Source organism: Trachypithecus francoisi, unplaced genomic scaffold, assembly GCF_009764315.1.
Source record: "Trachypithecus francoisi isolate TF-2019V2 unplaced genomic scaffold, Tfra_2.0 Contig01461, whole genome shotgun sequence".
NCBI lineage: Eukaryota > Metazoa > Chordata > Mammalia > Primates > Cercopithecidae > Trachypithecus > Trachypithecus francoisi.
The window spans coordinates 16,164,919-16,190,898 of NW_022681433.1; the positions used below are offsets into that span (position 1 = coordinate 16,164,919).

Genomic DNA, 25,980 nt, shown 5'->3' on the forward strand with positions numbered 1-25,980 from the left:
GTAGTGTTAATGTATCTTCCATCGCACAGTGGAATGGCATCTTAGAGAAGGGGTTTAGTTCCTACGGTTAGCTTAATGTTGAAGTCAAGGAAAGTCAAAATCACCATTGGAACTCCCTTCAACTGTCTATGAAATAGGCTCTGCACCGTACCCTGGTTTACTTCCATTTGCATAAATACATACTATGTACAGCCATATGTTCTATGACAACTGACTGAGCTCATAATCTCGATGCAGTATTAAAATGGGATAGTGTTTGCTTAACTGAGTGGATGAGAGGCACAGGGAGCTGAGTCAGACGTATCTTCTGTTGCACATGTACCTTCAGGATGGACTTGCTGAAAGATATAGCTAGGAAGATTTATGTCTAAAGTGCTGTCCTATTCCAATTCACATGAGCAAGTGATAACTTTCTAAGATTATTTACGCATAAATCAAACAAAACTTTATATTACATTTTTAGGAGAAATAAAGTCAGTCACAAACGAAGAATATAATTTAACATTTTGGGCTAAATTTTTTTTTTTAATGACAAAACAATACAGATGTCCTGTGTGAAGCATTTTTATTCAGTCTTGGCCTATGTTTTTTTAAGAATCAGTGTATATGGTACGGTTTATTTCATGCTTTAAAATAACGCAAAGACTTTGGAAAATCATGAACTCTCACATCGTACTAGCCTTTGCCAGGGAGAGTCAGTCAAAAGTGTACTTTGGTGATTTATTTATACATCTGGTATGGGTTGTTTATTCAATGTCCTTTTGGATAATCCAAATTAAGTAGTTTTCTTTTGAACTTGAGGGAAAAGAATTATTTGCTTACTACTAATAATAGAATGCATTTAATTCTGTTAATTGGGAACTGTGGTTTACTAGTATTTGAAAAAATCACAGATAATTCACTATTTTTACAGATAAGCAGCAAAGATGAAGATTTTTTAGACCTTTCTGTTGACGTGGAACAAAATACATCAATTACTCACTGCTTAAGGTATATGTAGAATTATTTAGTTTGAAATTTAATAATTATTTTTAGTCTGGAATATTTTTTAATGAGTAATGATTTCCTGGTATCTACAAAATAAATTCGTTTTGAATTTCACACAGGGGTTTCAGCAACACAGAAACTCTATGCAGTGAGTACAAGTATTACTGTGAAGAGTGTCGCAGCAAACAGGAAGCACACAAACGGTAATGTAGTGCTTTATGGATTTTTAGGTGATTTTTTTTTTTTTTTTTGCAATTGGTGTTGGAGGTGGACTTAGAAAAATAATCTACGAAAATTTACATTGAGTAAAAATTATTCTATCACTAACAGTTAATGTTCATTAAGTATTACTAGGTAAATGATATTCTACTTGATGTTTCTTTTACAAAAACTCTGTACCCTCAAGTGATTTCCTATGTCTAGTGATTACTTAATCATCATAAACCAGTACAGTTAAAATATTTGGCTTTAAGGCTTTCCTGATGATGTAAACTTTTTTCTTGGTGAAGAGAGTTGAGGGAGATAGGACTCCCCATTCCCCATCCCCCACACCCCCAGTTTCAGCTTTTCCTACATAGGATGTTGTACATTCTCTTAGCGTGTTATTGTAAGACTGGTTTGGTATCAATAAATGGAATAATAAACATCATCATCATCAACATTACTTCTTATTTTGAAACAATCTCAAACTCAGAAAAGTTGCATGAATAGACCAAGAAAGCTTTTTTACCCTAAATCATTTGAAAGTGAGTTACTAATATGTACCTCATGGCCCCTGGCACTTTAATAGATATTTCCCAGTAACAGGGACGTTTTCCTATGTTCCCACATCCATCCAAATCAGGAAAGTAACACTGACATGCTACTGTTACCGCAAGCCTTATTTTGGTATCACAGGATGTCCTGGTAATGACCTTTATAGAAGAAGGATTCTGTCCAGAATCCCACATTACATTTAGCATTCGGTCTCTTTAGTCTTTTTCAATTTGGAACAGTTTCTCAGTCCTTTCTTGACATTAATGATACTGACTTTTGAAAATCATAAGTTAGTTATTTTGTAGAATGTCCCTCATTGGAGTTTGTCTCATGTTTTGCTGTGGTTAGATTCAGGTTATGTATCTTGGACAGGAATCTTACAGTGTTTTTCTCATCATGTCCTGTTAAGTAGCATACGTGACTTGATTTGTGCCGTGTGTTGGGAGTATCCCCAAGATCACTCCTAGGACAGGTGATTTCCTAGAAGGACTCACAGTGCTCAACATCCAGGCATGCTCACAGCTAAGATTTATTACAGTAACTGGATACAAAACACAGTCAGCAAAGAGAAAACCAGGCAAGCGCCCAGAAGTAACTGTCCCAGTGGAGTAACAAAAGACAGTTAATTCTTCCCACATTGAATTGTGACAACACAGGAAGCTCATTACATACTGAGTGTCCTGAGTTTTTATTTGGGGCTAGTCACGCAGGTACCCTCTGCCTACCATGCCCCCGAATTCCAGACTCCCGGAAAGAAAGCAAGAGTTCAGCATAAACTGTCTTGTTTGTTCAAACAATTTAGGCACAGCGAGACAATCTTACTATTTGGTGAACGGTGGGAACATGTCCGAAATCCAAGTTTCCAGATACTAAAAGGACCATCCACGCAAGCAGGCCTTTCTAAGGATAGTTTCAGGCGATGTGAATCCTTTTCTGAACCTCCCATTACTGTTCTTGGCTGTTGTTGAACGTTTGAGTGAATGTTGCCGAGATGTTTTACAGAGGTCTTCATGTTAATCTTTACTTTTTCTCGTTGTAATTTAGAAGTATTTTGTGTAGAAGTATTTTGAGATTGTAAATATTTCATTCTTCATTGAACTTTCATTTTATTCACTTTTAAAATCTTACAGTGGACCAAAGGTTCCTGTTTTATTCAATGGATTGTTGTCCATTAGTATTCTTACTTCCATGCTCACATTATCTACAATCTGGCCAGGGCGAGCTCCTCCAAGCTGGCTCCTCTCTTGATGTGCCCAGTCATTCTCCAGGATTTCTTTCCTTTCTGACTCAAGCTCTTCAGGCTCGTTTTGCTCTTTCTTTGCCCCTACTTTGGAACAAGCCATTTCTCCAAGGAACCCTGGTTTCTCTTAGGGGAAAACGATAAACTAGGACCTTGTGTAGTTGTGCTCATTGCTATTGGGATGTCATTGTTCCTGAGCCTGCTTAGTGAGCAGAGCTAGAGGATAGATGAGTATTTATAAATACATACACAATTTCACATCTGCATTTATTTCTCTTCTACATCTGTTGATCTCTTTATCTGTATTGAAAACCATGAATACACAGTGATAATCTTCTTGTAGCTGCCACCGTAATATTTGTAATTCTTTTCTCCGACAGTACAGTTGGCTGCTCTTATCCTTACTGTATTTACTTACTTGGTCAGCGCACCTTTAGGTAACCCAGCTTGTTCTCTCTGCCTTCCTGCCCCCACTCCCTGCATGCACATGCGCGTGCACACACACACACATACACATCCTTCCCCACTATATTGACTTATTTGGTCGGTGCACTTTTTGGTAACCCAGCTTATTCTGTCTGCCGTCCTGCCTCCGCTCCCTGCATACACACACATGCATAAACACACACACGTACACACACGCACACACACACACACACCCTTCTCTGCTTGGGCTTCCCCTTCTCCTGCCTGTACAGATGTCTGTGTTATTTGGCCCCATCAAATAGTTGAACTGAGTTGTTCTTTAAGGGAGGGGAAGAGCTCAGATTTTTAAGTGGTTATGTTTTTGTTTTGGTCACAGACATTTCCTAGGAAGGAAAGTGTTTTTGGTAATGGACCACAGAATCAAAACAGATTACTCACTGTTTCTGTCCATTAGTGTATATGATGGGGAGCACCTCAAAGAAGTTTAATCAGAGGGATAGGGGCTAAGGCATTACATTCATCCTGAAAATGCCTTCGAAAGTACCTAAGACCATTGGATAAGTAAGAGTCAGGGACTAAATGTAGCTAAGGGAAATACAACTTTCAGACTTTACTGACTGGAGGGAGGAAGGCCCATCTGTGAGCAAAAGCCACCCTTTCCCTAGAATGATGGTTATACGAGCAGTCACATGTGAGTAATTGAGAATTGTCTGTAAAATCGAGCTCTTTGTTTTAAAGATGAAATTTTAATGTATTAGAAAATACATGAAGAATGTGTGTTCTTTGTAAATAAATTAGAAAATACAGATAAATGTAAATCAAGAATCACTATAAAAGCTATAAAATGTTAACATTTTTGTATATATCTTAGATTTTTAAAGTGTGTGTGTATATACACACATAGTCCCCAAAATGCTATCAAACTTTATGTGCAAGTTTGAAACTTTTTTCACTTAAAAAATTGCGGCCATGTTAGTGAAAAAATATTTTTATATCCTTCTTAGGAGGTGGTGCATTGTGTGTGTGTGTAATTTTATATATATGTATATATATGTGCATATATATAAAATATATATATGTGTGCATGTATATATGTATATATTTTTTAAAGAGACAAAAGATCTCTCTCTGTCATCTAGACTGGAGTCCAGTGGTGCGATCTTAGCTCACTATAGCTTCAGACTCCTGGGCTTAAATGATCCTCCTACCTCAGCCTTCTGTATAGCTGGGACTAGAGATGTGTGCCACCACGCCTGAATAATTTATTGAATTTTATTTTTTACACTGGATCTTGCTTTGTTGTCTAGACTGGTCTTGATCTCCTGGCCTCAAGCAATCCTCCTTCCTCAGCCTCTGGTGTGGCTGGAATTACAGGAGCCAGATACCACGCCTGCTGTGTAGTATTTATTTTTTTTGTGTATGAACATACCATAGTACCATGTATCTACCAGTTGTCTAAATCTAACAATTTAGATTTTTTACACTGTTATGAACAGTAAACAGTTTTGTGTGTATATACACATATTCCCCACATATTTTTGGACACTCTGTAGGATGAATTATGCATAAGTTCCTGGGAAGACAACTTTACAGAAGTTACATGTTTCTCATTAGGATCTAGCATCAACCTTTCTGATAATTTGTGGTGTGATATTGAACAGTTCATTTAGTAGTTTTGACCTTTACTTGGATGAATTCACTTCTGGAAGTTTATAGTTTTCAGTTTTGGAATAATAGGATAAGCTTGTGTTTAGTATACAGATCATAGTTCTTACTAAAAAACCAAAAATCAATTTGACGGCCAGACGCGGTGGCTCACACCTGTAATCCCAGCACTTTGGGAGGCCAGGGTGGGCAGATCACCTGAGGTCAGGAGTTGAAGACCAGCCTGGCCAATATGGTAAAACGCCATCTCTACTGAAAATAAAAAAATTAGCCAGGCATGGTGGCACACATCTGTAATCCCAGCTACTCTGGAGGCTGAGGCAAGAGAATTGCTTGAACCTGGGAGGCAGAGGCGGCAGTGAGCAGAGATGGCGTCACTGCACTGCAACCTGGGCAGCAGAGCGAGACTCTGTCTCAAAAAAAAAAAAAAAAAAGAAAACATTCCATTTATAATAATATTAGAAACAATAAAATACTTAAGAATAAATTTACATGTTAGAAGAAGTGTATATTGAAAATTGTAAGATATTACTGAAAGAAATTAAGATATAAATAAATAGAAACACATCCTATGTTAGTGGATGGAAGACTTAATATTGTTAAAATGTCCATACTACCCAAAGCAATCTAGGGATTCAGTGCAGTCCCTATTAAAATTCCTATGGCATTTTCTGCAGAAATAGAAAAAAACATCCAAAAATCCACGTGGAATCACAAAAGACCCTAAATAGTTGAACAATCTTGAGAGAGAAGAACAAAACCGGAGGCATTAAACTTCTGATTTCAAAATATATTTCAAAACTATAGTAATTAAAACAGTATGTTACTGGCCTAAAGACATATAGACCAGGTGGAACAAAATGGCCCAGAAATAAAACCATACATTTGCAGGCAACTGATCTTCAACAAGGGTGCCAAGAATACACAGTGGGAAAAGGATAATGTCTTCAGCAAATGGTGTTGGGAAAACTGAATATCCACACGAAAAAGAATAAAGTTGAACCCTTACCTTACATCATCTACAAAAATTAGCTCAAGATGGATTTAAGACCTAAAACTATAGAACTTTTTTCTTTTTATTTTTTCCATCTCACTCTGTCGCCAGGCTGGAGTGCCTCCCCCTCCCGAATAGCTGGGACTGCAGGCACGCACCACTACACCTGGCCAATTTTTGTATTTTTAGTAGAGATGGGATTCCACCATGTCTTGAACTCCTGACCTTAGGTGATCCACACACCTCAGCCTCCCAAAGTGCTGGGATTACAGGCATGAACCACTGCCAAATGCTAATTTCTTTCTTTCTTTCTTTCTTTCTTTCTTTCTTTCTTTTCTTTCTTTTCTTTCTTTCTTCTTTCTTTCTTCTTTCTTTCTTTTTTTTTAGAGATGGAGTCTAGCTCTGTCGCCCAGGCTGTAGTGCAGTGGCGTGATCTCAGCTCACTGCAGCCTCCGCCTCCCAGGTTCAAGCGATTCTCCTGCCTCAGCCTCCTGAGTAGCTGGGACTACAGGCATGCGCCACCACGCCCAGCTAATTTTTGTATTTTTAGTAGAGACGGGGTTACATCATCTTGGCCAGGATGGTCTCAATCTCTTGACCTCGTGATCTGCCCACCTCAGCCTCCCAAAGTGTTGGGATTACAGGCGTGAGCCACCACACCCAGACAATAATTTGTGTGTATGTGTGTATAAATGCAAACATGGATTTATGAGTGACAAATTTCAAGTACATATTTTTATTGTAGTTAAAAAGATAACAAAATATATAACCTAGTTTGAGACCAGCCTGGCCAACATGGTGAAACCCCGTCTCTACTAAAAATACAAAATTTAGCCAGGCATGGTGGCAGGAGCCTGTAATCCCAGCTACTTGGGAGCCTAAGGCAGGAGAATCACTTGAACCTGGGAGGCAAAGGTTGCAGTGAGCCGAGATGGCGCCATTGCACTCCAGCCTGGCTGACAAGAGTGAGACTTCATCTCAAAAAAAAGAAAAAAAAAAAAAAAATTCTCCCAAAAAGGTTCATCCTGAGAACGCTGAAGAATGATTTTTGGGAATGTTAATTGATGTGCCACAAAATTCGTATTTTATGATCAAATGATTTGCTGTATAATATTTTATTTTAGATATTCATGCTCCTGAAGACCCACAAAATAAAGGAAACCTGATCCAGCCTTTTCCAGAATTTACTTGCACGTAGACTCCATTTATATAGCATGCCTATTGAACTTTGTAAATAGCACAGTTCCGGAAAGATAGTGGTTTGGGAAATGTCACTCTAATGGTCACCTATACGTTTATCCCATGGGAGGTTAAAGCATAGAGTGAGAGGAGAGTGATCGTCCTGGGGAACTGTAATGAGAAAGGATTGATGGCTGTTTCAGGTGTTTTCCTGTCCCTGGCCGCTGGCATGGGGGCGAGGGGGAGGCTGAGGCTGAGGTCTTAGAGAACAGCACATTGCATTTCACTTTACAGCACCTCGCAGATCCTGCAGTTTTTACAGATTGAAGGTTTGTGGCAACCCTGTGTTGAGCAAGTCTATCACTGCCATTTTTCCAACAGCATGTGCGCACATTTCCTGTCTCTGTCACATTTTTGGTAATTATTGCACTATTTCAAACTTTTTCATTATTATATTGTTATGGTGATATGTGATCAGTTATCGTTGATGTTACTATGGTAATTGTCTTAGGAGCACCATGAACTGCACCAGTTTAAGATGATGAACTTTGCTAGGCATGGTGGCTCACACCTCTAATCCCAGCACTTTGGGAGGCTGAGGTGGGCAGATCATCTGAGGTCAGGAGTTCGAGACCAGCCTGACCAATGTGGTGAAACCCTGTCTCTACTAAAAATAACAAAATTAGCCAGATGTGGTGACACATGCCTGTAATCCCAGCAACTTGGGAGGCTGAGGCAGGAGAATCACTTGCACCTGGGAGGTGGAGGTTGTCGTGAGCCGAGATCGTGCCATCGCACTCCAGCCTGGGCGACAGGAGCGAAACTCCATTTCGAAAAAAAAAAGATGAACTTAAATGTTGTGTGTTATGACTGCTCCACCAACCTGATGTCTCCCCCACCACCACCTCTCTCTCGGGCCTCTTTATTCCCTGAGACACAACAGTATTGAAATTAGGCCAGTTAATAACCTTACGTGGCTTCTAAGGATTCAAGTGAAAAGAAATATTTGCATATCTCTCACTTTAAATGAAAAGCTAGAAATAATTAAGCTTAATGAACAGGGCATGTTGAAAGCCAAGATAGGCTGAAAGCTAGGTCTCTTGCACCAAACAGCCAAGATGTGAGTGCAAAGAAAAAGTCGTGAAAGATAATTAAAAGAGCTACTCTAGTGAACCCACAAATGATAGAAAGCAAAACAGCCTTATTGGCAACATGCAGAAGTTTGAGTGACCTGGTTAGAAGATCAAAGTAGCCACAACATTCCCTTAAGCCAAAGCCTAATCCAAAACAAGGGTCTGTCTTCAATTCTGTGAAGGCTGAGATAGAGGTTTTAAGGAAAGAAGCCATCTCCGTAAGATAAAAGTATAAGATGAAGCAGCAAATGCTGATCTAGAAGCTGCAGGAAGTTATCTAGATTGCCTAGCTAAAATAATTGTTGATGGTGGCTACACTAAACAACAGATTTTCAATATAGAGGTAACAGTTTTCTATTGGAAAAAGAGGGCGTGTAGGACTGTCATAGCTAGAGAGAAGTTAGTGCCTAGCTTCAAAGGACAGGCTGATTCTCTGGTTAGCAGTTAATGCAGCTGGTCACTTTTGCATTGAAGCCAGTATTCGTTTACCGTCCCTAAAATCCTTGAGTTCTTAAGAATTATGCTGAATCTACCCTGCCTGTGCTGTAGAAAAGAAACAAAGCGTGGATGACAGCGCATCTGTTTACAGTATGATTTACTGAATATTTTAAGCTCACTGTTGAGACCTGTCACTCAGAAAAAAAGATTTCTTTCAAAATATTACTACTCATTGATAATACATGTGGTCACCTAAGCACTCTGATGGAGACACACAAAGAGATTGATGTTTTCATGCCTGCTAACATAAGCTCCATTCTGCAGCCCATGAATCAAGGAGTTATTTTGACTTTCAAGTCTTATTATTTAATATTTTTTAAGGCTATAGCTGCCATAGATTGAGATTCCTCTGATGGATCTGAGCAAAGTAAATTGAAACCCTTTTGGAAAGGATTCACAATTCTGGATGCCATTAGAATATTTGTGATTCATGGGAGGAGGTAAAAATATTAACATTAGCAGTCGTTTGGCAGAAGTTCATTCCAACCCTCATTGATGACTTTGAGGGGTTCAGACTTCAGTGGACGAAGTCACTGCAGATGTGGTAGAAACACCAAGAGAACAAGAATTAGGAACCTGAAGATGTGACTGAATTGCTGCAATCTCATGATCAAACTTGAATGAACGAAAAGTTGCTTCTTACGGATGATCAAAGAATGTGGTTTATTGAGATGGAATCTACTCCTGGTGAACATGCTGTGAACATTGTTGAAATGACAACAAAGGATTTAGAATGTTATATAACCTTAGTTGATAGCAGCATCAGGGTTTGAGAGGATTGACTCAATTTTGAAAGAAGTTCTGTAGATAAAATGCTATCAGACAGCATCACATGCTACAGAGAAATCTGTGAAAGGAAAAGCCAGTTGATGTGGCAGACGTTCTTACCTTATTTTAAGAAATTGCCTCAGCCTGGAGCTTGCAGTAAGCCGAGATCGCGCCACTGCATTCCCCTCCAGCCTGGGCGACAGAGCAATACTCCGTCTCAAAAAAAAAAAAAAAAAAAAAATTGCCTTAGCCACCCCGACCTTCAGCAGCCACCATCCTGATCAGTCAGCAGCGATCAGCCTTGAGACAAGGCCCTCCACCGGCAGAAAGATGATGATTCTCTGAAGGCTCAGATGATCATTAAGTTTTCAGCAATAAACTATTTTTAAACCAAGATAACAGACTTTTTTCAGACATAATGCTATTACATACTTAATAGACTGCAGTATAATATAAGCATAACTTTTATATGCACTGGGAAACCAAAAATGTGTATGACTTGCTTTATTGCGGTCTTCACTTTATTGCAGTGGCCTGGAACTGAACTTTCTGTATCTCCAAGGTGTGCCTGTATTTCTGTCACTACTCTGTGGGATCCAATGATTAGTGACAGTGGACTGGGAGCTGAGCTCCTTGCCTTCTCATCTTTCCTCTCTCAAGTCTCTTTACGCTCCCTTTATTCCGTATGTGCCTGACCCCACTTTTGGGACCAGTCCTGTTCTTACCAGGTATTGAAGAAGACCCATGCATGGCCAGGTGACTCAGCATCACATTGTCGTGGCCACAGTCCATCTCTGAGTATCTGCCCTAGATTTAATGATTGAATTGCTTCCTGTTTGTGAGATGAAGGCCCTTCCTTTTGCTTCATTTTCTTAACAAGATTCATATCTTATTCCCCTGTAGTCAGTCCCAGTCATGGTAACTTGTGTAGTATCATGTGAAATCATATCGGCAATAGGGATTTGCCTTGCTGTAGTCAACATCTCCGACCACCTCTTGCACACACAGCCCCATGCAAGTCTTCTGGAATCTGAGTTGGGTGGGTCCTTCCATCTGTTGAGAAATTGGTGCCTCCTGGCTCCCTGCCTGCATGCCTTCCTGGATCTCCAGATGTCCGTCCCTCAATACTACGTTTATACACTTGTTGGGGTTCGCCATGAGCCTCATTTGTGCCCGTGACCCATCCCCCATTTTGACACATGCTGGAGTTTAGGTTCTGCTGCCTAAATGTCCTCTCATTGCTTATATCTCACGGAGTCACCTTAGTGTCTTTCTCACATAAAGCGTTCTATTCACCCTGACCCCCTCATTGTAATGTGTCACAATTAATCCTTGTTGATGGCACCTTTTAAAAGGGCATGGAATTCAGTCCTTGGAACTGAATATGTGTACAATTATTAAGCTTTTCTGTGTGGTCAGGACTTCTGTGCTGACAGGATGTTGGTAAGCTCTTAAGTGCCTGTGGCTGGGGTATTACATTCATCTGTGGCAGAGCTTGCACATAGTGTCCTCTGGATCACATTCCATCTGTAGAACTCCGTTTGGCTCACACAGTTTATAAAAATAGGAAATTTACTTTCAAAAGGATTTCTGACTGTTGAGAAAAACAGCTCAGATTCCACTGGATTCCGGGGTCTGCTTTCCATCCTGTGCTGGTGTTGCTTGCCTGCGGCGGGATAGTTGGTATTCCGGTTGAGGGTGGTTGCGGGCAATGTCAGTCCTTCCTCCAGCCCCTCCCCTAGTCTTTTGGACTACTTAGCACCTGATGGCTCTGGGAAGGACTCCCCCTTGGGCTACTGGAGAAGGGAGTTTCTGGGAATTTGGTTCAAATTCCCAGTCTTTGACCCGTCACTGACAGGTGCTAAAGAGCATATGAAACCCCAGCTACCTTGTGGTCAAGAGAAATCTGAAGTGAAATTTAGACTCCAGGGTTTCTCTGACACTGAGCTGAAGCCACTCTTCTGGGATTTTGCTTGAGATTGAATCCTTACCTGGTTTCCTTCCCCCCGCCCCCCCCCCCCCCCCCCCCATACACAGGGAGCATGACATTAAGAAATCACAGGCAGGGGCTTTCTGTCTCAGGGTCTGCCCTAGGGAACAGGACCTAAAATGAGAGGATGTTGTAGTCTCATAATAATCATCCATTTAAAAATATATTCTAATTTCCTTTGTGATGTTCTTTTTGTCCTATGGCTTATTTAGAAATGTGTTGCTTAGTTTCCATAGCTGGGGGGTTTTCTAGATTTTTTTTTATCAGAGGACATAGTCTGATTTCATCTTTGAAATTGATTGAGACTTCTTTTATTATCCAGTACATTAGTGAATGTTTTGGTTGAACTTGAAAAGAATGTATATATAGTGCAGTTTGGGATTGAGTATTCCATAAATGTCAATTAAGTCCATAGTTAGGATGTTCATATTTTCCTGTCCTTACTGATTTTTTTTGTTAGTGAGAGAAGTCTGTTAAAGATTCCAATTCTGATTATGCACTTGTCTGTTTATTTCTGAAATTTGAAAAAATTTTGGAGCACATGCTTTTAAGATTGTTCTCTTAGTTAATTGACCATTGTTATGAAGTATTCTTTATTTCTGGTAAGATTCCTTATCTTATATGCTTTGACATTAGTATAGCCAGCTTACTTAGGATTGGTGTTTACATGGTATGCCTTTTCCCATCCTTGTGCTTTTTTTGAATAGTTTTAAATTATAACTAGACATTATCAAGAAAGGCAACCCCCTATTATGTTAGAATACAACATGAATGCAATTTGTCATTTTAAACATGTAAAAGCAAGAAAATGCATAGAGTTGTGCCTCAGTATCAGTTGGTTCCAGGGCCCTCACCTACAGCAAAATGCATGGTTGCTCAAGTCCCTGATATCAAATGACAAGTATTTGCATATAATCTATGCGTATACTCCTATGTATTTTGATACCTAATACAATGTAAATGATATATAAATAATTGTACTGTTTTTTAAAAAATGGCATTTGTCTTTTTTTTTTTTTTAGTTACTTATTTTTTGGGTATTTTCAATTCATGGCTGTTTGAATCTGTGGATGTGGAACTCCTAATATGGAGGGCCGACTGAATAATAGAAATTCATCCAAATTTTAAGTAGTTGTTTGTGTGGTCAGTAAATGTCATTAAAAAGATAAATTTAAATAGAAAATTGATATCTGCTTACAGATTTTTAAAAATCAGTGTTTATTCAAACTTTAAAAAGGAAAATAATGATCTCTGTCCTCCTCTTTTTTCTTCAAAATGTTTGTCTTATGTAGAAAACATTATGTTCTAAGACAACTTTTTTTTAAAACAATGAAAGTGATCAAGACCTCCCTAATGTAACCTCCCTCCCCACAAGTTGGAATGGAAGAAAAGCCAGAATCTTATACATTCTTTGGTGTTTTGGTGGTCTTAGTGTTTTGAACAGGAAGTCAACTTCTTTTTTCTTCCTTCTGCTGCAAAATCTACATGAGTTTCACACTCCTTACACATATGTTCAAGCAGTTTTCTGCTTTTTCTTCTGGAACCATTTCAATATGAGGGAAATTTTGTAAGCTAGTCTCTCATCATCTTTAAAATATGGCTCCACACATATTTTTGCTTGACAATTCCATGGATAGTTGGTTTCTTTGTGGTAGCCAGCACTTCTCCCCTGGGAGGATCTTTGGCAAATAGGATTCATATTCTTCATGTGTTGTCTTATCAAACATTGTATCTGCTATTATTGAGACATTTTCTCTTTTCTGCATTTGGACTCCCCCGGCCTTGTGTAATTGCTAAAAACACATTTTCCCTAACCATCAGGCCAAATTCATTCTCTTTCCTCTTCCTAATCTTACCTGACTGCCATTTATTAATAGTACACTGACACTCATTTTATGCTGAGAAAATTCGTCTTTTGCATCTACCATCCATTGGAAATTCTCAAAGGATACCTTGTTGTTTTGTAAAGATTTCGTTTCAGGAACTCTACATGGGTTTAATCAAACTCTACATGGGTAATTCATAGTTGAATTATATTTTATATATAATTTTATATCCTGACTTCTTAGGTATTTTCCCATGTCACCTGGAAACTTTCATCAGCATTGTTTTATTTAAGTTGTACAACACTGTTTGAATTCTAATTTATTTCCACATTTCCTGTTGTTGAATAGTTGGGATTTTTTACAATGTAAAATAACTCTACAAGTAGATTATTCTCATAAGGGATGTTTTTGAGATTATATATTTAATTTATATTTCTAGAAATAGGATTAGTGAGACAAAGGCCATAAAGGCTCCTAATTCATATTGCTGGATTGCTTTCTAGGAGTGACTAGTTGTTTACCTTTACTTTGGCTAATGTTTCCAAAAGGCCAAGTTACTCGAATAGTAAGTAATTTAGGAATAATAAGCTATCCACCATATTTAAGATACGTAGAATGCAGATTTAGTATAATGTTTTAAAATGATTTTTCACTTACTAGAGACAGTGGCTTACCATGTATCACTTGTTTAAATTGTGAGGAGTATTTTGCATCACCAGACCCATTTAAAATTCAGTTCTGCAACATTTGGCATCTATGCTATGTCAGGCATGTTGCTAGATAGTGGGGAAATAAAAATGAAGGGAATGCTTTCTAGCTGCCGAGAGTTCAGGGCCTAGAAGCAAAGAACCGTAATCACCTAAAATTGTTACCATGTAATAAGCTTGACATATATAAAGTGAACCTGTAAAGTGCTGATGGAGGATTGAAGAGAGCAGGTATTTGTGCCAGAGGGTGTGACATTTGAGCTGAGCCATTAAAAGAATAGATTTTTAGGTGAAGTAGGAGTACAAAGGCACTCTCAGGGAGAAATGGCATTTAAAGGCATAATAAAGATTATTTAGAACGTGAAGAACAGCCTGGGTTTCACAATTAAAAACTTAACTCCTAAGTTTCCAGGTTATTTTATTCCCTTTCTAGGATATACATAGTCATTTTTCTTAATATGGAGTTATTTCTTGTCTCAGACAAGCACCTTGAATGGTCTTCAGCGCTTTTGTTGTTTTAGTCTCCTATTGTCCGTCTGTAACTGCATCGTATAGATTGATAGAAAAAAACAGATTTCAGTCTACCCAAGTCCAAAGGAATTGTCAGTTTCAAGAAACTTGTTTTCCCTCTACCACTCTTGAGCACCCTGTGCATTTAGCCTTATTATAAGAGATGTGTGTTTGAAAAATACAGATTCCTTAACCAAGGACTAATGCCATTCCATCTGTTTTGGAGCCATATTGAGAGCTGTGTCGAATTATGTGGTGTGGCGATGATCGGTAGGATGGGGTCATCTTAAGATGTTCAGAACATTGTTTTGTCAGTATAAAAATAATTGGTAGAAATGTGCGAAACTAGGCAGTGCTGGGCTGTTGAAACTGACCATTGACTATCTGTTCATTGGATATCATAAAGTTTGATAATTCAAGGACATGGTGGATATCTTTTGTGAAATTTTGTTTTCATTTTTATTTTTAATAGGATGAAAGTTAAAAAACTGCCCATGATTCTAGCTCTACACCTGAAGAGATTTAAATATATGGATCAACTTCATCGATATACAAAACTCTCTTACCGGGTAGTTTTTCCTTTAGAACTTCGTCTATTTAACACTTCAGGTGATGCCACCAATCCAGACAGAATGTACGACCTGGTTGCTGTTGTGGTTCACTGTGGAAGGTAATTGCAGCTCTGGGGACATAGGAGTGGAATTTCTTAGGTTAGAAGAGCAGTGTATATTCAAGATGTTCATGAATTATTCAAATACAGAACTTTTAGAAATTTTGTATTCTTCTCAAGATAATTTTATTTCAAAATGGAGTTTTAGCTTTACATTTTATCATTCCTTAAAAATTTTATATGTTAAAATATATTGTTTTTATTTTTGTTAGTTATTACTCTGCAAGTACTATATCTGATTTCCTAGAACTTTGAGATCTGTTAGTTTTTCTTTTCTTTTTTTGGGGTGTGTGTATAGAGGGTTGTGGGTTAAAATAAATGACTTCTGAGTTGAATTGCATATGTTCAGCATATCATAGTGGTTGTAAAAAGCATTTAAAATGGCATTGGAAGTAATCTTCAAAGATTCATTTTTTTATTTTACCTGTGTGTGTATTTATCATTGCCTATTAGCCAGTTTTGCTTTCTGTCTCCTTCTCATCTTCTTTTCCAACATGTATACACATCTTCTCTGTATGAACATACATACCTGTAACTGACCTTATTAAATACATCAAAAAAATTCTCAAACTGCAAGAGCATCACATAATCAGAACTTGTATTTGGAACATAACCGTCTTCATTGACTGCTTAGAATTTCCTTTAATAATTTTAAAGCCGGCACTCATCATTTTCCCCTTGGTTTTGGGAAACTTGTACTAACAGCATATTTTATCCAAATAAAAAAAGTTCCAGCTTTCTCCACTTCAGCCCTCCTCCCAGCTCTCTGATTAGAATTTTTTTTTTTTTTTGGAGACAGAGTCTCGCTCTGTCGCCCAGGCTGGAGTGCAGTGGTGCCATCTCGGCTCTCTGCAAGCTCCGCCTTCCGCATGCCATTCTCCTGCTTCAGCCTCCCAAGTAGCTGGGACTACAGGCACCCACCACCATGCTCGGGTAATTTTTTGTATTTTTAGTAGAGAGTTTCACCGCGTTAGCCAGGATGGTCTGAATCTCCTGACCTGGTGATCCGCCTGCCTCAGTCTCCCAAAGTACTGGGATTACAGACGTGAGCCACTGCGCCCGGCCTCTGATCAGAATTTTAAAGGACAACCCGGAGGCAGCAAATACTCTGTAATAATCGTCTTGTACCTCCATTGCCTGGGTCAGCCTTGGGTCCCGTCTTGTATCCTCAGCAAGAATCTTTCTTCTACTTCTAAATTAAGAGTGATCACGTCTTAAAGGAGTGAAACAGTGTCAAGATTACTTAAAGAGCCTTGGTGTAGTGATTCAGACCAGGTATTCAGAGTGAGAGAAACCTGGATCTCAGTACCATTTCTGCCAGTTGTGGGCAGTGTGATGTTATGCAGAGCTTCCTGAAAAGGCTTCAGTTTTCTCTTCTAGAAAATGTAAATAATACTAATTACCTCATTGCTTTGTTAGGATTCAAAAGGAGATGTAAGTCAGTTGGCTACTGCTACTGTCTTAGTAACAAAAATACAATACTACCTTCTCACATCCCAGCTCTATAATATTTACTTTCTCACACCCTAATTAGACTGTTCTTTAGCCTCTTCAAATTTAGTAACAGTCCTACTCTACTTAAATAATGCTAGATTTTTAGAATTGCCCTACTCACAAGACATTGCGCTGAGATGCCCAACTTAGATGGCAACCAGGGTCCCATCCCCACTCTCTCCTTTTAAAATTAACCCAACCCTTTCCCCACCCTGAAATCCTTGAGTCTCTTGACCCTTTCCCTTTTTAACCTTTTCTTTGGCCTCACTTGCTTCTCCCAACTTGAACTCCACAGTCAGTGAAAGCATGTTCTCACAAGCACTGTCAAACCCTCTTGCCAGCTGTCTGAGTCCCTGCTGTCAGAATTGGTGCAGAAAATGGCAGAGAGATGCTTATTGAGTTTCCTCACAGCCCTGGTGGTCTGCCTTCACTGGGAACTCACTTCTGGTGGAGGTCTGCACAGTAGGTCTTTGGGATCCCGCCCCTACCCCAGGGTCTTTCTCTCTCCTGTCTCACTCTCATTGCCTCTTGCCTTCCTGCCTCTCCTCTCTGGAAGTGTCCCTTGATGCTCTTCTGCCCAGCCTCAGTCTCCACGTGTTGTCTTCACATAAATACTAGATGGGCAGTGCTAGCCCTGTCTTAGTGCTTTGTGTACTGTCTTAGGATGTATGTCTGCTTCCCTTATGAGAACAGGTGCTTTTTAAAACAGGAGATAATTTGCTCACTAATAAAAGACTAATCATATTTTAGGATACTTTTCCATTGTGTATTTTATTTTTCAGACTTATTTGTAGATTTGCTTCCTATGAAAGTGTGGAGGGTGTGCACAGCCTCATTATCTGCATGTCAGTTCCAGTTCAGCTTGCTCCTTCTCTATCCCTGGTTCCCAGCCTAGAAGAGACTTCTAGCAAATGTTTGTTGACTGAGTATTACCCTTCAAGCCCATGTCAGAACTGGGCTCCATTTCTTGATTTCCCATCCCTCTCTCCCTTCCACCTCCTCTCTTGCTGGATAAGGTCTCTCCTGTGGCTCTACTTTTATATCATATTCTGCCTTGGATTATGTTTTCAGAGTAGCTATCTACTGTACTGAAGGGGTGTTTGGGCAAAGCAGTTGTTGAAATCTCTTTAATCTCCACAGCAGTCAATAGTTATTTGCATACATTAGGCATTTATATCTACTCAACTGAGTGTGTTGAATGTCCAGAAATCAGATGCCTAAGAAACAGCTTCCTTAGGTGGAAGTTCAGCCCTTCATCTCTCATTTCATTTTTAGTTTATGAAATTAACTTTTGTCTCCTGTTCTTCAAACTAGTTCTTTGCCAAAGGAAAAAGCCGCCTAACTTTTCTCAGTTTACTAGTCCTCATCCCACCCACCTCCTTTCCTTCCATCCTGTGTTCTGCAGCCTTTCTTTGATTTTTCTTGATTTCTTTTTTTTTTTTTTTTTTTTTTTTTTTTTTTTTTTTGAGACGGAGTCTCGCTCTGTCTCCCAGGCTGGAGTGCAGTGGCCGGATCTCAGCTCACTGCAAGCTCCGCCTCCCGGGTTCACGCCATTCTCCTGCCTCAGCCTCCGGAGTAGCTGGGACTACAAGCGCCCGCCACCTCGCCCGGCTAGTTTTTTGTATTTTTAGTAGAGACAGGGTTTCACTGTGTTAGCCAGGATGGTCTCGATCTCCTGACCTCGTGATCCGCCCGTCTCGGCCTCCCAAAGTGCTGGGATTACGGGCTTGAGCCACCGCGCCCAGCGATTTTTCTTGATTTCATCTTTTATAATTTTGTTTTCATTTCTGACCCTCTCCCCATAACACACAAGACCCTTTAGATGAGTCCTAAATAAATATAGAAATAGACTTAATAAAGCATTAAATGCTTTTTAAAAGGAAAATTTTGAGGTGTCATCCTCCATAGTTTAAAAAAAAATTTTTTTTTGTTGGTGTCATTCTGTCACCTAAGGTATTTATCTTACCTACAGGATCAAATGATCTGAGAAACATAAGACATTTTAGGAGGTGGCTTATTCTAATATCTGGTCACTACTTTTAAAATAGTGTTTACCATAAGGAATAATTTGTATTGAAAAGGATTTCAAATTCTGTATTATAGAATTACAATAGAATAAATATAACCATATAAGCCTTTATAATGAACCGTACTTAAACTGGAAGAGGTTAAAACCTTTGGCATATCCTTTTATAAAACAAAGAATTGCTTTTAAAAGAAATTATGCCTCCTTTATTTTTATGCATGTCTACCTTTATATATTCCAGATTTGTTTAAAATGAGATGCAGGGGCAATCATAGTAATAGTTATAATGGTATTAAGCATTAGGTACTTCATATTGACTCACCATTGAGCAAAGGTCATTTGCTTTTTAAAGACATTTTGTGAAGTTCAGGCTTGATTTTGGAACCAAGGACTTGATATCCTTGCCTGTTTCAAGCATCATGTTGGATCTTTCCTCAAGAAAAAAAACTATTACCAAGGGAGTGAGGCTTAGAAATAATTCTTGTATGCATTGTTTTATAGTTGAATTCAGCATGTTCTGCTGTGATCCCCTCCCCTTATAAAATGACAGAAAACATTGTCTTTTATTATAGAAGCAAAATTGAAAACTGTTATAAAGACAGTAAAGAATTTCAGTCATGCAGCTTTATGTGAATAGAATCTCTTAGAGTACTAATTATTTGATTTTAAAATTGATTACCAGTTCAACTCAGTGTAGCTTTATCTTTTTTGGAAAGAATAGTTAAGGGGTATAAAAAAGAAGCAGTTCTTTTTTACTGCTATTTGTTTCAGTTTCTCTATAAAACATAAAATTTAGAGCATGAAAGAGTAATATTAATAAATATCATATTAAATTAACTTCTTTTTTGTTTGTTTTAGTGGTCCCAATCGAGGCCATTATATTGCAATAGTTAAGAGTCATGATTTTTGGTTGTTGTTTGATGACGACATTGTAGAAGTAAGTAGTTTCTTAATCTCTTATTTTTGAAAGTTGTATGCATATGTTGCTTTTCACTATTTTCTGATAATTTCTCATTTAGATATGACTGGTGATGAATATGAGACAAATGTCTGTGTCTATAGATTGTAGTCTGATTCCTACTTCTTACTCTGCAACGTCCAAACCCAACAGTTGAGTGGTCACGTAACCTTTACGCACGTGGAATAAAACAAAGGAACGCTTTCAACAACAGACCTGACTTTAAAAAAATAAAAATAAAAATAAGCCATGTAACATACATACAGTAAAATATACAAATCTGAATTTGATGAATTTGTGTATGTGTGTCCCCCTCGTCACACACACACAGCCACACAGACACACACATTTGTAACTACTATCCAGGTCGAGATATAATTCATTTTCAACACCACAGCAGGCCCCCTTGTTCCTCCTTCTGGTCAGAACTTAAGCTTTCCTCACCTCTACCCTCCTGGAGCCCGCTACCCTAGGCTTGAATATAAATGGACTCATACAGTATGATTTTGTTTGTGTCAGACTTTATTCACTGAATATATTTGTGAGGTGCATTCTTGTTGTCTGCAGTAATGGCAGTTCTTTTTTACTGCTTTGTCATTTTCTACTGTACAAATATACCAAGTTAGAAATTTGACTTTTTGTCAGTTAATGACTATTGTGAATTAAAATGCATTGGTCATCTTTTACAAGCCTTTTGCCAGACATATACACTCATTTTCCTTGGGTATATGTTAGGTTGGAGCACTAGAAGTTGCCTTTTTGTTTTTTTGGGAGACAGAGTCTTGTTATCTAGGCTGGAGTGCAAGGGTGCGATCTCGGCTCACCGCCACCTCCACCTCCTGGGTTCAAGTGAATCTCCTGCCTCAGCCTCCCGAGTAGCTGGGATTACAGGCATGCACCACTGTGCCTGGCTAATTTTGTATTTTTGGTAGAGACGGGCTTTCTCCACGTTGGTCAGGCTGGTCTCGAACTTCTAACCCCAGGTGATCCGCCAGCCTTGGCCTCCCACAGTGCTGGGATTAAAAGGCGTGAGTCACTGCGCCCAGCCTGGAAGTTGCCATTTTGTAGGTCCAAAATAGTTATTAGTGGTTTCATATAATTCATCCTATATCTAGAAGTAGAATTGGTGGATCAAAGGGTAGTTGTATGTTCAGCTTTAGAAGATAGGTATTTCTAAACATTTTTTCAGAGTGCCCTGCCAGCTATGTATGAGAGTTCCGTTTTCCCCAAATACTTGGTATTATCAGTCTATTAAATATAAGCCATCTGACTGTACAGAGCTCATTTATGTACTAATGTTTACATTTTGCCTCACAGAAAATAGATGCACAGGCTATTGAAGAATTCTACGGGTTGACATCAGATATTTCAAAGAACTCTGAGTCTGGTTACATCCTTTTCTATCAGTCTCGGGACTGAGGGGGAACCGTGATGAAGAGATACTTTCTGCCTCATTTCTTCTCTGGTTATTTTGGAAAGGATCAAGCACTGATTTTTCAAGAAAAGAGAAATGCAGGAAGCTCAGGGGGCAGTAGCACACTTTGCACACGATAAAGCAAAGACGGATTGACAAGCTCTTCCGATCATGGTAGTTGATTTATTTGCTCAGGTATCATGCTGTCTGTACAGTTCCATTCAACAAGGAGGTGAAATCAGAGATACCAGCTCCTCTTGTAAAACAGCCTTCCAGTCATTGACACGCGTTTTCTCTTTATTAATTGCACCAATAATGCTTTGAATTCCTTGGGAGTGCAGTAGAAAGAATCGGAATCTGTGCTGTATTGATAAGGAGATGATGTTGAACACACTGCATAAATTTGCCTGGTTCAGTGTGTATAGAAGCATATTCAGTGGTCTTTTCAAGAGTAAACCAGAAATACTTTTGGGCCCAACACTTGCAGTTGCCTTCCTGATATAAAGCCTAACATGCTAGATAATCCAGTGTCGGGAAGACAAAGATGTTTTGCTTCTCTGAAGAAGCTTATAATAATATACAGTATATGTATATGTAGGGAGCAATTGGTCAAAAGTGGCTTTTTGTTTCCCCAAGGGGAAAGACTGGCTTTGTAATTATAATTTTTTCCTTATTTATTTTACTTAAAACTGGTAGAGTCTAAGTATTGTATGAAGTGCCCATGATTCTGTCAGTCAATTTGAACATATTTTTTTTAGTTAATGTCAGTTTAAGTAGTCCTTTTGTTTGTTTCTATTTTTAAGGTGAATTTTAAATTCTATCTGAAATCAGTAAGATACCTTGAGAAAAACTGCAGTGAGAGGAGGTAAATATCCTTTTTCAGGAGGAACTGATATCTCTGGCTAAATATTTGTCCTTTTGTTATGGTTTCTAAATCAGTTATTTTCTTCAGCTTTAATTTCGTAAAATTAAAAAACTATAAAAAAATTCCTGTAGTAGTTGGAATAATTAAAAATTCTGGTGCAGTGGTGGTATACCAATCTTTAGAATTCTTAAGTATTCTAATGTTTCAAGTTGAGGTCATGCTTGGGAAGTCTTGTCATAGCATTTATGTTATTTTCAGATGTCATTTTTTACCCTGGAAAGAAGTAATAATGTTCATCATAACCCTAGCAGCCTGGATAGCGAGCTAAACAAACCCTTTGAAGATTAAATTTTAATCAAGTAGACTAAGAATACAAAAAATAAGTCGTTCCTCGCCTTCCCCGCACCTTTACAAATCTTACTGGAAGGGTGTTCAGAAATTAAAATTTGTGTTTGCTAAGATTCTGTTGGGGGTTTTAAGAAGTAATATATGTAACATAAAATGTATGCAAACCGTCGCAGTTTTTTTGGACGTTTTTCCATGCATCAGAAAGTTGTCTGACAGTAGCCGAATGTAACTTGCAGAAAATTATTGAAAATTATATTCAGAATAATAGCAATCAGGCCTTGTTTATGTTCTTTATTAAATTCTTTTCAGGCAGTAAATTTTTTTTAAAAATTGTCATTTTCTAAAGTTCTTTTGCTAAAACTGTTGACTATGGAAAACAAACAACAAAAAGGAATTTTTTAGTCTGCTGCTATTATTTATTATCTGTATCTTTTGGCTCAGGAAATGACTTCACCTATTTGTTCCATAAGCAGACCTTTAACAGGGTCACTTAGGTAATTGGGCTGCTTAAACACATGTGCTGGGAGAAAATTATAATATTTAGTATTTGTACTAAATATCAAAAGTATTTTGACAAGTTTCTTTTTAAGCTAGTTTCTAAAGCCTTACCCTGGCTAGAGATATTTTGTACAAATTATATATAGCCAGCCTTATCTACCAACATGCCACAGAGAATCACAATCAACAATGTGGGGAAAGTCAGGGCAGTGAAAGTGGATGCACTCTTTTTATTTTGAGGGCTTAAACCAAATTGTCTTGGAATTAAAGCTGTATTTCTGCAGCTTTCAGTACAGCGAAAAAGAGGAAAGTGAAGCTGTGTCAGTTTTAACATTAGCTATATCACAACATGTTTAAGAAAAGATAGATGAAGTCATTTGCATAAAGGTACAGCATTGAAATACTATGTTGTGTTTGTTTCTACATTTTTGCATTAAAGAAAAAACATGCAGTAAAAGCCAAGTTACATTTCATATTAAAGCAAGTTCTAGTATATGTGTTGAGTTCCTAGTAATCACATACTTACTCACATCTACATCATACTTCATAGTATGATTTGTCAGGGGAGGGACTGTGGGGTGACAGTTTTACATTTACTTTTTCTTCTTAATGCAGCTGGATCTAAGTAAAATGTTTTGAAGAAACTCAATATACTTTTAAAACATATAGGGTCAGGGATGGGGGAAAAATACAGGTATAGTAAGTAAGGAAAGTGACCCATGAAGAAAGCATTGTGAGGTTGTATGTTGGTTGACCGTGATTAAAATGCAGGGCTGGTTTAAGTTGTTAATGGTGGCCGATTGCTATGTAACTATGTACATGATTATTGGGATGGCTGTCCCGTATTTTGTATATTGGAATAAAAATTTCTATAAATTATTGTAACTAAAAGTAAATATTCTAAATTAAATCCCACTTCTTAAGTCACATGGCTTCTGTCTTGGAAATTTTACCTTTAAAAGATTACTTAAGACAGGAACCAGGAGGCTTGGGAACAGGGAAAGAAGGAAATGTTGTATTATGTGGGTCTTGCGGCCTCTAACCATCAGTATAGGGGTTTTTCTTTCCTTGATGGCAGTAGAAAGACCTCATTTTCATAACTACTCTTGATACTTTCTTTAAAAACACTTTTTATTAAAGATTCTATCATGAGGTATTTGACTGGGAGCTGGGAGGCTAAAGCGCTCATGTCCTGGCTCTTCAGTGAATTTAACTGTGTGACCTTGGGCAAGTCACTTAACCTCTCTGTGCTTCAGTCTCCCTGTCTTGTAAAATGGGAGTAATACCTACCTCACAGGGTTGTTGTGGGGATTAATTAGAGATAATGTCTGTAAAGCATTTAAGGTTCTTGAAGAAGGCGCTATATAAATATAAAATAATATCTATTAAAGTTGGTTTATTTGTGCCTGTGGGTTTTAAGTGTGTTTTTTCCTTTTTGCCTAAAATGTATTTACAGATTAGAAGTAGACACTTCGGAAATTGTGCCACTACTTTTGCCCAAGCTCCTACTTCTGTATCCAAAGAGATTTTCCCTAGGACAGAATTGCATGTGTGTAAAACAACATTCTACATGTGCCTGCATTTATTTAGCACATAGTAGCTTGTGTCATCTTTCTGTGATAGCATGTCTTTGAAAAGTTCAAAGTTTAAATTTGAAAATTGAGAGTCATAGAATCTTAGAGGGTAAAACAGGTATATAATACCTTAAAGGTCACTGTTTCTCCTGTAGTAATTGCTCCTGTAAAATCTGTTTCACAAGTGGTCAGTCAGCCTGCACTTGAGTGCTGGAAGCCGGTTCCGTTACTGAGTAACTTGAATTGTTGCTTACGTTGCCATTATTTTCAGTCTGTCCTTCCTTCTCCCAGTGTGCTTCTGATCTCAAGGCTGATCTTTGTATCAGGTGGCTTTCAGAGACTTCGTCCTTCCTGGGAGCCCTATTCTGGAAGCACTGTTTTTCATTCATGTCTCTGAAAGTGTTCCTAGAACAAGCACAGTGACAGGTGAACTGTGCTGTCAGTTGGGACCTGCGATCGCATTCTCTTCTAAGCATCTGTATCACACACTTCTTACGGAACTTTTAGTACATGAAATCCTCTATACCTGAAAGTTTTTCATGAAAAGCTGAGAGTCCCTTGCCACAAGCTTTTTTTCATGATTCCCTGTTACCAGTACCTGTGCCTGTTAACATGGCAAGGTTTTTCCCATCTCTCTTCATTCATGTGTTTTCTATAATAACCATGTCTCTGTTCTGTCTGCAGAGCTACTGAAATAACCAGCCACTGCTTTTGGGTGATAGCCTGCTATGTGATGGCCCCTGTACTCGGTATTTTACTTCTTCTAATGTTAATGTTGACCACATCTATGAGACAGTGACATCCTCATTTTACAAAAGAAGAATTTGCGGTTCTTTAGAGGTTAGTACCTTTTTAGAGCCGCTCAGCTGGAAAGTAGCAGGTCCAGGTTTCAGGTAGGTATAACTCCAGTGTCCAAGCCCTTAACCATGGCTATCCTTACCAAAAGATTTTTTGTTGTGGTGGTGGTAAAATAACCTAAAAATTACTATTTTAGTCATTTTTAAGCGTCCGATTAAGTGACAGTACATTCGTGATGTGCAAATACCACTGCGTCCATTTCCAGAATTCTTTTCATTGTCCCAAACAGGAACTCTGTACCCATTAAATAGTCATTCCCTGTACTTCTTCCCTTCCCCGCGGCCTCTCTGAACCTGCGTTCTGCTTTTTATCTTGATGAACTTGCTCCGGGTGCCTCATAGAGGTGGAAGAATCACTGTTTGCCCTCTTATACCTTCATCCATGAATGAACATTTGGGTTATTTATACCTTTTGGCAGTTGTGACTAACACTGCTGCGAACATTGGTGTGCGAGTATCTGTTTGAGCCCCAGATTTGGGGTTTTCTGGGTATAGATCTAGGAATTGCTGAAGCATGTGGATTTCTGTGTTGAACCTTTTGAGGAATAGCCGTACTGTATTCCACAGCAGCTGTACCGTTTTGCATTTCCACCAGCA

At 38.5% G+C, this 25,980-nt stretch overlaps 1 protein-coding gene across 4 annotated transcripts in view; it reads left to right on the forward strand.

Moving 5' to 3' along the window:
* The window catches only part of USP12 (ubiquitin specific peptidase 12), a 118,407-nt gene that overhangs the window by 80,732 nt on the left and 11,695 nt on the right, over window positions 1–25,980 (forward strand). For 3 of the 4 annotated variants that reach the window (XM_033236593.1, XM_033236589.1, XM_033236592.1), the window contains 5 exons: window positions 914–990; window positions 1,107–1,190; window positions 15,152–15,349; window positions 19,728–19,806; window positions 21,145–24,357. In XM_033236593.1, coding sequence (XP_033092484.1) covers window positions 914–990; window positions 1,107–1,190; window positions 15,152–15,349; window positions 19,728–19,806; window positions 21,145–21,246 — 540 coding nt within the window. In that variant the 3' untranslated portion in view covers window positions 21,247–24,357. Of the gene's footprint in view, window positions 1–913; window positions 991–1,106; window positions 1,191–15,151; window positions 15,350–19,727; window positions 19,807–21,144; window positions 24,358–25,980 lie in introns of those variants that run through there. The other variant, XM_033236590.1, reaches the window with a different exon arrangement.